Source organism: Eurypyga helias, unplaced genomic scaffold (assembly GCF_000690775.1).
Source record: "Eurypyga helias isolate BGI_N326 unplaced genomic scaffold, ASM69077v1 scaffold11055, whole genome shotgun sequence".
NCBI lineage: Eukaryota > Metazoa > Chordata > Aves > Eurypygiformes > Eurypygidae > Eurypyga > Eurypyga helias.
This window is the reverse complement of record NW_010250801.1, coordinates 1-11,326: the sequence shown is the minus strand read 5'-3', so window position 1 is coordinate 11,326 and position 11,326 is coordinate 1. Positions and strand designations below refer to the sequence as shown.

General features: G+C 50.1%; 1 protein-coding gene across 1 annotated transcript in view; it reads left to right on the top strand.

Moving 5' to 3' along the window:
* LOC104509756 (CAP-Gly domain-containing linker protein 1-like) overlaps positions 1–11,049 on the top strand; it is a 39,815-nt gene extending 28,766 nt beyond the window's left edge. The window contains 8 exon segments of the mRNA XM_010151796.1: positions 1,875–1,927; positions 7,159–7,191; positions 7,193–7,274; positions 7,548–7,707; positions 8,453–8,502; positions 9,303–9,308; positions 9,854–9,978; positions 10,646–11,049. Coding sequence (XP_010150098.1) covers positions 1,875–1,927; positions 7,159–7,191; positions 7,193–7,274; positions 7,548–7,707; positions 8,453–8,502; positions 9,303–9,308; positions 9,854–9,978; positions 10,646–10,868 — 732 coding nt within the window. The 3' untranslated portion in view covers positions 10,869–11,049.
* The last annotated feature ends 277 nt before the right edge of the window (positions 11,050–11,326 follow it).

Sequence of the window (11,326 nt, the reverse complement as noted above, 5' to 3'; positions counted from 1 at the left end):
CTTTCATGAATGATTTATCCTGACATCTAAAGGTTAAAGTGTCTCATGCTAAAGATGCTGAGGGGTGCTTTTCTGTATCGATCCATAAATAATTAGCTGTTTGTAATTAGGTAAAGATTCCCAGTCAGATACTGAGCTGGGGGACCTTTTCTGCCTCCAAGTTATTTGTTGTGGTGTTCCGGGAGCCTCAGACCTGCCCGGGCGTTTTAACTTCGTTGGAAAGGTGTAGAAATACCGACAGTCCTTCTGTTAGTAAAGGTGTGAGGAAGTGTGCTCTGAGGCTGGAGAGATGTCGAGACAAGGGGCGTCCTTTCTCCCCTTCCACCATGCAGCTCCCAGGGCTTGATCGGTGACTGGTGCAGCTGCAGCGGGGTGTAGAAGCCGCACAACTCCTCTCACATCCCGTCCTTTACTTCCCTCTCTTCTACATCCACTTCTCTCTTGGTCTGTACAAAAATCACTCCTCTCTCCACAGCCAAGCAGGGAGCTAAAAGGGAGGAGAGATGCAGGGTTTGTGCTCGCAGTCGTGGAGCATTCCACAAGCTCGGGAGGGTTTTCAGTAGCGCTGGGGCTGCTCACTCTCTTCCCATGGCCAGTCTCCTTGAGAGAGAGATTTTTGATTTTCAGACTTCTAATATGTCTCTTCACACCCTCCTAGTATCTGTGTTTTGTATCAATAAAGTTTTCTGACTAAGCCAGCAAAATGGTACCAATTGCCCTTAAACCTGGAAGGTTTAACAGCAGTGCAGTACACGGAAGGAGAAGGTAAGTGGTCAGGAAATACAGAGGATACAGTTTATCTGGGTGAGCTGCCTTTAGCCACGAATTGGAGGCTGGCAGACAACCTTCCTTCTCGTGGGAACTTTCTCTGGAAACTGCTTGATGCTTGCTGTGCCTCTCGGTGCCAAACCTCGATGTCTGCAAAGTGCTGAAAGATTTTACTCAGCCAGAGACTCTTGGCTGTTGTTCCCGGGGCTCTGAGGTCTCCGTTATAAGTGTGTGTCTTGCTGACCTTGTGGATGAACCCTGGAAGCTTGTGAGATCTGAACAGAGACTGTGTTCCAGTCAAGGCACAGGTAGTTGCTACTCTTAGGAGTTCTGTGGGGCAGCAATTGCTGGCTTTTGCCATTGAGTAAGAAGAAAGGAGGAGATGGTGGAAAATAATTAATTGCCCTGAAAAATACTTAATTTCTAACTTTCTCAGAAGTTCAGTTACCCCAGTGTATCTTCTGTAGTGGGGCTTTGCAGTTTTGTTGTTGTACAGCTGGTGGCTGGCCAGTTTGTTCTGCGTTTCCTAAGCCTACGTGTGCCTGTCGGTTCAGACCCCAAGAACCTGCAGCGACAGTATTTTCAGCTGAAGACCTTCCTCGTGGTAAGGGCTTAAGTTGGCCCCACTAAGTTACAGCTCAGGATCCAGTAACAGACACCAGACCGACAGCTTTAGGGATCAATAATTTATCTCCAGTGATACAGTAACAAATGCGGATCAGCAGGACAGCTATCCAGGTCAGGACAGCGGCAAATCCAGTAATTCACTAATATGGGGCTAAACCTAACAGCCAGGCACGCCAAGGCTCACGGCGCTCTTTGGAGTGCCTGGGCCCCGGAAATAAAAGGCAACTCTTGCCTCCCATCTCACGTGTGCACAGGACACGCAAACACGGGAGGAAGCAGAAATGGCCCCTCACTAGCTAAAATTCCTGGTCACTGGACAATTTGTGTGTGCGTGTTGTCCCAGGAGAAAATCGATTACGTGGAGGATTTGTGGGCTCCGCAGCCTCTCCCACCTTGGTTTGATGATGATGATGTTGCTCTGGTACTAAGGAAACAATCCTTAGCCTATTAACTGTAGTCTTCTTGTACTTGTGTTTTAGCTGGAAGAGGAGAGATCAGTACTCAATAACCAGTTGTTAGAGATGAAAAAGAGGTAAGTTGCCTTTGGTGTGTGTTTCAGAACTTGAGAACACGTAGTGCAAAACCAGCACTAAGGAAAAGCGGTTCTTTCCTGTCATATCGCAGTTAAAAGTCCGGAGGTCGTTGCCGTCTGTAAGCCAGTGTGTGTATCCTCCTGTTCTCGTTACTAGAAGTGGGAAGGCAGTGTAGTTGTGTGGAGGGAAGAACACGCTGAGCAGTGGAATTTGCCGTTTCCTCTGGTGATGCACCTCTCCCACGGCAGCGGTTCATTTTCAGCAACCAGTTCAGTGCTTTGAGTCCGCTCTGGAATGTTGGGATGTCCCTCAGCCTGGTGAATACGTGTGCTTACAGATCTGGCCCATCGGCTCTTAGGGAGTAATGGGAAGATTCAGTGCTGCCGGGATTGTTAGTAAAAAACCCAGACAAGGAGAGAGCAGCAGCAGCTGCTCGGCTTGAAGGGCCGGTTCTCGTCGTCTGGGCGTACCGAGTTCAGCGGGGCAGGAGTTGCTGCAGCTCATTCCGCACTGTTGGGAAATGGCAGGAGGTTTGTCCTGGGTGACTGGGGCATCCACTGGTAAACCGTGCTGCTCCGGAAGCGCTCCCCACTTACAAAATGACTGTCTGTCTGCAGTGTTTGTGTGGAAGGCAGGTTAATTGGTGAAGTGCCACGATGTCTTCAGGAAGAGGGGGGCTTTTCAGAAGAAGTTACATAAATCCTTAGAAAAGGTGCAGCTCTCCAGGACACCAGGTATGTTCCAGGAAAACCAAATCAACCCCTGTTGAATTTCCTGCACTGATAATGGTCACAGCAGGGAACAGCGAGAGGCGCTTTGGTACTCACGCACACCCTTAGCTACTCAGAATTACCCACTGATCCTTCCTCACGCCCCAGTAAGCCGTTATCGGGGCGGGGGTCGTGCACCTTTGGAAGAGCAGCGGCACAGGGGTTGCAGGAGCTGAAGCTCCCTCGGAGAGTGCAGAGCTTGGTCCGTTGCTCGGCAGAGGCAAGCGAAGAGCTGACCCTCGGGCTCTGGCCAGCCTCGGGAACCGGGTCGCTCGGCCTTTGGGGTGGCGTAAGTTGCTTTTCAAGACGAAGTGAAGGAGAAGGTCAGGAGAGAAGTCTGTAGCTGATGTAAAGACCATCTGGTACCCTCAGTAATGGCTGGGTTTACACCACTGAGGATCATCTCCAGCATATTTGATGTGTGGAAGGGAGGGAAAAGAGAGTATTAGTGCTGCTGACAGCGTAGAATGCTGTTTGTAGCCTGTTATTTAACCTGTTTCAAAACATATATTTTAAATAGTTGAGAGATATTTTAAATATTGTAATACCTGAAAGTTGCTTGAAGGAAGGAAGGAGGGAATGGGGACCCAAGATTCAACCAATCCTTTCCAGCAGTTCTGTTTGACACCACATATTTTAAAAGACACATTCTGCAGTAAGCTGTAAAAAGCAAAGTGCGTGGCTCTGATTTTCCTTCTGCTTGCTCTCTGTGAGCTGCCTGTAATAACCTACATAATTATGGCATCATGAGAGTGAGTTTTAGCACTCTTGCCCCTTCAGTCGGTTTCGCTGGGATGCCCACGTCCGGCCTCCTGACGTTTCTCAACAGTGTTGGATAACCTCCAAGAGAAGGGAGAAAACAAGCGGCAGAAGCCGTCAGCCCCACTGCCGCAGGGCACAGGCCGTCGGCGTTAAAATACCCCGGCACATGCTGTTATTTTCAACGGAAAGGGTTAGGCCAAGTGAAGAGCTGATTAAATAAAAAAGGGTGTCTCTGAATTCCCAAATTCCACTGCCACTGGTGATGAGATGAGCGGTGATCTCTTCCTTTTGCCTTAAGAATCTGAGACACTGACAAAGAGACGTCTCTTTGTTGCAGTTCGGTCAGGTCTCTAGCAGTAGTTTTCCTGCCTCCCACCCACTGGAATTCTCTTCCTCTGTTTTAGCGACTCCCTCTGTGCAGTAGTCCAGCCGGGAGTAGCAGGGTGTTTAGGAATCTAAGGGGGTTGTGTGTTCCTCGGCTCGTTAGGTTCGTTGTGGGTTGCTAACTGTCTGACTGTCTTTGGGCCTGCGCTCTTTATCAATACTCATTTCGCTCCTCTCTCTTCCCTTTCCTGCCCTTGCCTCCCTTGCTATATCTGTGTGTCTTTAATGGTAAGACTCAAGAAAGTCTATCCACGTTACAATAAATAATTCTTTTTTTTAAGTAAAGTTGTTGTACATATTTTGGCTGCCTTTGTCCCTTGGTGTCTTGCTTCTGTTTTGTAAAATACTCAGCTCTATATATATATGTATGTATGTATTAAAAAAATAGTCTATCTTTTTTACCAAAGCCGAAAAGCTCCTTGGTGCAAATTTAGTTCTTCCTTACGATATTTTCCATTTCTACTCCGTGTTTCTAACATGGTTCTTGTTATCTTGCATTTTTAAAGCTTGCCCAGTAACACTTTAAGGTATTTGCTTCATTCTTAGAATTTCTTATTTTTGTAGTAAGGGAAGAATCTGGGTGACTCAATATTAAACCAAACCAAAACCCCCTCTCTCCCATGACTTCCACACACCGCTCCAAACGTGGTTTAGCCTCCTCAGGAAAGTGAAATTTCAAAATGGCAAGTGAAATGACAAAGCTGTTGTTTTTCTTTAGTCCCTGCTGGCAGGCAGATTATTTTGAACTTGAATTGGCAGGGGGAAAATTTAAGTTCACTAAATCAATTTGCCTTTTCTCCCCTGATAAAATAAGTAGTTTTCACACCATTTCACAGTCATTTCACGTTCAACATGTGCTCCTCGCGTTTGCTGTCTCTGCCATGAATCGTACTCCAGACGATGCTGGAGCCGAGAGCATCGCTGGGGTAGGCTCCCGTGATCCACACTTACGTAAACGTAAGTAGTGACGTGCACCTACTCCGTGTGTAGGTTTTCCACCTTCAGCATCTCAGAGGGCCTCCAACCGGAGCGGTAAAGCCTGGTTCCCGGAGAGACTGCTCTGCAGACGGAAAAACAATGCTACAGTACAGGGACCCTTTTCTCCCCTCGTTTTCTCTCCCCCCTTCTCGTTTCTCTCCCCCTGTGTTACACCATTCTAGACTCCAACACAGAACTCGTAAATATTTATACTCTCGCAAACTGTTTGCCTTTTTCAACCACCTAAATGCTTGTGGTGGTTGAAGCCAAGCCCAACAAATGGCACATTAACCTTATTTGTACAAAAAAGCATGTTTGGTCGTGATCTCCGAGATGAAGATCTGACCGAAAAGTGGAAGCCTTGGCTAAAGGCAAGCTCTTGGGCGTGAGGTGGGTCACTGAGGTTTCCATCTGCCCCTCTACCGCTGCCCGTGCAGCCAAGGGGAAGCTGGGGGGAAGTCTCGGGTACAGCAGAGCTGGTAAGTGGCAACCTCCAGGTGTACTTTTTAAGTACTGGATTTGCAGCTCTGGATCGGAGAGGGCAGCTCTGCTCCGGGTGCGTTGGGGGCGCATTTCTTTCCCACCCTGCACCCTGGATGCAGCTCAGCGGAGCACTGCGGAGGCGGGATGCTGAAGAACAGGCTGCTGTCATGCGTCCAGAGCTCTGCTGAATGTGGGCTGCCGACGAGATCCCTTAAATGCCGTTACCCGCTGGGGTTTTATTAACAGGAGAACAACACGCGTTTGAAGGCAGTCGGGCAGTCTGCAATTTACTGTGTTTCTGCTTATATTAATTCTCTCATTGTAAAAATACACCAAAACCAAAATCAACCTTTTGGTTCTTGTTTGGCAGTTACATCAGCTTTTCTAAACCCCAGATTCTCCACTTGCTGCTTCCATTCCCCAGTTTACTCCAAACAATGAAAGAATTGCATTAATTGTGCTCTCACTGTTGAGTTTCCTGTTTATCTTGAGTCAGTGAGATTCACTCTATTTCCTGGTCTGGGCATCATGGCTCTCACTAACTGTAGATACTGTGGATGTGAAAACTTTGCCACTTGAACCTAACGGCTACCCCCTCCCTACTGAGCACCATCACTCAGGGATGCGTTCTGCTCCTGATCCTTCGAACGGTCCCGAGGCAGCGTGGTGGCGCTCAGTGAATGAAATGAGGTCGCTGTGCCACTTGGTTAGCTCTGACGTGTTGGCTACTTGGGGCTTTCTGGGTGGTGGGCGCACGGTCGGGTACCCTGGGTGTCTTCAGCACTCTCGGCTCCTAAGAAGAGACCGTGATCCTCTGTGCCGAGAGGCATGGAATGGCACAGAACGAGAGGTGTGGAATGGCATAGAACACCGCCCTCGCCTTCAGGAGCTCGGGGAGGGGGCAGCTAGCTGCTGGGCGCTGCTGGGCACTGCTGGGTGCCGCTGGGCGCTCGGAAATCAAGTTTGTCTTCTAGATAAGCAAACACAGCTTTGGGAGCAATGAGTTCTTGTGCGTGGTGGGTTTTTTCCTTAACCAAAAACCTTTCAGCTTGCAGAGACCTTTTGTGGCACTAGCCCTCATATCAGAGGACAGTTACTCAGCTGGGTGCGTTGTGACACCTCCCAGGGAGACGCGATAGCCGCCGTGAGGGTGTCGTAGCTGTGATGCCTTGAGGTCGCTGTCAGGACGGGCTTCGTAGGCAGAAGTCACGTCTCTTCATAGATCAAGTGAAAAGGTTGGGAAAATGGGGCGTGGGTACGCAGGAGGGGGTTGTGCCTGCTCTGGAGGATTTCTTTTCAACCCCTCTTCCGTGAAGTAAAAAAAATTCCACATGGTTTTGTGCCGAAACAGTATTAAAGACCCCAAAACCCTCCAAGCGCGTGTGTCAGGAAATAATGACGTCACTGAAATTAGTGAGGACCAGCTGATATGTCCAGCCTCATCCATGCTTTGCATGACACTTGTACAATGAGCTTTGCATGTGTGTTTTGTTGCTTGTTAATAATTTTAAAGAAGTGACAAAACTCTGAAGTGAGGTTTTTGTGGAACATTGTGCAACATGTTTGTTTATCCTGTATCTCCCCAGTCTCTTAACTTGCTCCTTTAAATTGAAATGGATACGATGACATGCAGATTCTGGCATGTGCTACCTAGGTAAAGTTTTTGCTTTGTTTCCACAGTTGTAACATCTGAAATGTCCGTATGTACGTAAAATCTTAGTCAAGTGCAGAACTGAAATGTGCCTTTTAAGAACCATTTCTTACAGTAGTCTGGTACTTGAAATTAAACTTCTTTAGGCGACAGCAGTAATTATTCTTCAGATGATTTCTGGCTGTATTTGGTTTTCTTCTAGAGAATCAACGTTAAAAAAAGAAATTGATGTTTTGAGCGTCGTTACAAAAATCCATCAGTGTTACTAGTGCCTTGATCACACAAAAAGATGAGGAGCTGGAAAAACTCAGAAATGAGGTAAATGAGGAACAGCGAGATGGTACTTAGTTTCCAGTTAAGTTATGGCTGCACGCGTGTGGCTCTGTACGTTTGCTACTGGAGAGGTGGCTAATTCTCTCCTTCTATTAATGTAGCACAGTTAAACCTTTGAGTTAAATCTGCGGTGTCTCTGCACACTTCGGTGACTTCGGGCCTTATTTTTGGTGGCTATTCAGCCCTTACTGCTCAGGATGTTGTCTTGGTCCTGGCTTCATGCTAGAAGGTCTAAGTGTCCTCCAATAATTCTTCCAGATCACGGTGCTCCGTGGAGAAAATGCTTCTGCAAAAACCTTGCAGTCAGTGGTTAAGTCACTGGAGTCTGACAAATTGAAACTTGAGGAAAAGGTGAAGAACTTGGAGCAAAAACTCAAGGAAAACAACGAACAGCCTTTAACTGTCACCAGCTCCTCAGGTAAAAGAGAGCCTCTCCGCTGTCTCGGTGCCTTCCGCTTTACTCTTGCAGGATTTTGCCCCTGTTAACCCGAGCCTTAAACGGAGGGTTAACTAACTGAACCTCCTGAGAAACGTGACTTTGCTCTTGTGGGACAGGCGTAAGACTTGAGCTCTGCGGCAGAGTGTGAAAGCTGCCAGCGTCACCGGGTAACCCCGTTCGCACCCTTACGGGGGGCAACTTGACTTGAAACATGTGCATAAACCAGAAAACTTGATCCTGGCCATGGTGTGGCTTCTCTGCAAGAGCCTCTCTCTGAGTGGTTCTGGTTTTCCTTGCTGTAGCTGCAAAGTGTCGTGGAGGCGTTGCACCAGAACCACCCACCTGGCGCCGGCGTGGCAGTCCCACATCCGAGACGCTCGTGCTTACCTTGTGCCGAGCTGCGTGGGCTGCGCACCACTGCAGCCTCGTCTCTGCGAGAGGAGCGCTCCCGCGGAGACCTCGCAACGCTCCCTGTCACCTGCACGTGCTTTTTTAAGATCTGTGGTTTAGTAAGTAACATGCAGTCTTGCATAGGCTTCTGGAATGCAGCGGTCAGAGAATTCCCATGGGAGTCACCCTTGCCAAAGCTTACAGTGAGAATAGGATGTTTGGAGACTAGCGACAATTCCATCACTTCAGGCTCCGACTAAAGCCGTTGTGCCGTTCATAATTTAGATTACTGGCTACTTATACCTTGTTTGTTTGCTTGTTTTTTTCTTTGAAGGTGACATCGCTGCTCACCTGCTTCAGGATGAAATTGCAAAAGAGAAGCAGGTACTTGTTCTGAAACATCAGCATGCGAAAACAGCAGTGTGTCCGTAGGCAGTGAAGTACTTTTCCAAAGGCAGTTCCTGTCAGATTCTGTAGATCAGGATTATAATGGGCAGATTTATCTTTTAACCTTCTGCGTCGGAAGGGAAACACTAACGGCAGGGAGCAGGAAGAGTCAGGTGACGGGCAATACCAATCCGGCTGTCAGAACGCGAGGAAGCAAGCAGGGAGGCAGGTCTTGGCCTGCAGCCTCTGGGTGAGGTACAGCCCAGCACAGCACCCTCATACGCTGCTCCGTGCTGGCCTTTCCAAGGCTTTCCGGATGCGACCGAGGGCTGAGGGGTGGCCCACCTGGCTCTGGCGCTTGCCAGCCTGGAGACAGGGGCTGCCTGAGCTCACGTCCCACTTCTGCAGTTGAAAACGTTGCTCTTGGCTTTCTTCTTAACTGCAGAACTTCACTCAGAATGAGGGTGGGCAGCAATGGAGCCAGGAAGTTACTCAGCTTGTGCTTGGTAACCGATTTGGGAAAAAGCGAATCAGGGAGTTTGATAACCGCAACGCACGCGTGAAGCGCTGCCGTGCCACAGCAGCCTGTGACGACAAATGCCTGGGGAACACGGCTAGAACAGAGCGCCTTCTGCGCCCAGGTCCTCGTTAGATCGCTCGTGTCAGTCCTGGGGATTAAAACACGTCCTTCCTAGGCTGCGCGATCAGTAGTGTAACTGACATCCACTAACCACTCATCTTCTGTTTTTCTGCCTCCTTGACTTCACCTGCTGGCGGCAACCCTTCCTTCCAAGCAGCACGAGGTTTGTTCCGCTTCTTGGCTTCCTGAGTTTCGTTCAGGGCGTTGATTTGCCAAGCGTTTCCTGGCTACACGCGGCAGCGCTGCTGCAGGGCTGGCCCTGCTGACCGCCGGCGTCCGACCTGGCTTTGGGGTGCGGTACAGGGCCCCTCCGCACGGCGCTGGGGAGCAGCCCCTAGAGCCGCCGGTGCAGAGGAGCGGAATCACGTCATTCTGGTCAGCGTTACGTAACTGCCTTCCCCTTCAAAACGTGACGTTAGAAACAGAACGTGCTCGATCCGTGGTGGGTCGAGACCCCCGATGCCCGTCGGACACGCTGGCTAGGCGCCTGGCACCCCGGGGACGCAGATCGCCCTGAGGGAGGGTCTCAGGGTCCGTTGGGAAGTTGTGTCCCTTGTTTCAGAGTCCCCGGGCGCTGTTTGCAGAACAGCCGTCCGCCCGTAGGAGCTCGAGCCGATCCGGTGTTACCCTGCGGGTCGTTCTTCGCTGCGCGTGTTCCGGCGGTTCAGTCCTCAGCCTGCTGACTGTCCTTGTCCTTGGCTGTCGCAGATTGACTTCCTGAATTCGGTGATAGTGGATCTGCAGAGGAGGAATGAAGAACTGAACTTGAAAATACAACGAATGTGCGAAGCAGCCCTCAATGGCAATGAAGAGGAGGTCAATAACTACGACAGGTATAAGTCCTAAGGGAAGGTCGTGGTTGTGGTTTGGGCCTGCTGGCAGCGGGCCGGTCTGTCCGCTGTGCGGGGCACGGCCTGATGCAGCTGGTGCGGGAGACAAACGTCGCTGTCTCAACGTAGCGACTGAATCCGGCCGCTGTTGTGGGTCCATTGCTGCGTGTGCCTGGTGGTGCCAAGTGATCCTCTGGGGTTACCCATCACACACCCCGATGAATCCCAGCATGTGTTGTCAGTCTTGCTTAGGTCTGGCCCTTTCCAAACGAAGGAGAAAAGCCTTTGCTTGTACGAGGCCGGCAGCGTCACAGGGACGGGGAGATCCGGTCCCCAGAAACAGAGCTGAAGCCTAATCGCTGCGTTGTGGCGTCAGGCCTCTTCGGTCGCGGGGAAGAGAGAAACAGGTTTAGATGTGTTTCTTTTTTAAATAATGGCTGTGTTTGTGGGAAGAGAGCGGTTTGTTCAGTAAATATTACAGTGCAAGGTACTGCAGGGTGGCAGAGACGTCGGATGGTCTTCAGGAGGGTTGGGGTTTTTTCTTTTGTTGACCAGCTTGGTGTTTCCCGGACTCAGTAACCGCGAGCTTAGCGGGCAGGGCAGGAAACGGGCATCTCTGCTCTCTGAAGGGGAAGCTCCCTGCTCACGTGCGCTGGTGCTGATCTTGCAGTGAGGAAGAAAGCCTGTCGAAGAAGAAACCTCGTCTCTTCTGCGATATCTGCGGCTGCTTTGATCTTCACGACACTGAAGACTGTCCAACCCAGGCACAGATGCTGGAGGAGCCGCCCCACTCGGCTTACCACGGCAGCAGGAGAGAGGAGCGCCCCTACTGCGATACCTGCGAGATGTTCGGGCACTGGACGGCCGACTGCAACGACGACGAGACCTTCTGACGCGCCGCCTGTCCGGGCGGATGGACTGTGCGCGCCGGCTCGGCGGACGCCTCATCCCACCAGCATTTGTGTGCGCTGAATGGCAGGAACAGGGACGGCGTTTCTTGACCCCCTCGCTCCCACCCCCTCGCTCCTCCGCTCCAGGATCAGTACATTGATACGTGTGTTGCTCCTCCACTAACGCCTGCCCCGTCTGCCCTCGAGGGACAAATCGATGGTGGAACACAGGACTTGGTGCTGTTGGTTCCCAGGTTCTGGGTTTGTCCCCGCTCCCAGCGAGAAATGCTCCGTGCTCTTGCATTGGTTGACGGGAAAGTGTGTAGGAAGGAAGCACTCTAGTTATATTAAAGCTTATTTAAGTACCTTAAAATTATGCTGTTAATTTTCATATTTGCACTAAACCCTTTCAAGGCTGAATTTGTACATTTAGATTTTTAAGCTTTTTCTTTTTTTTTTTT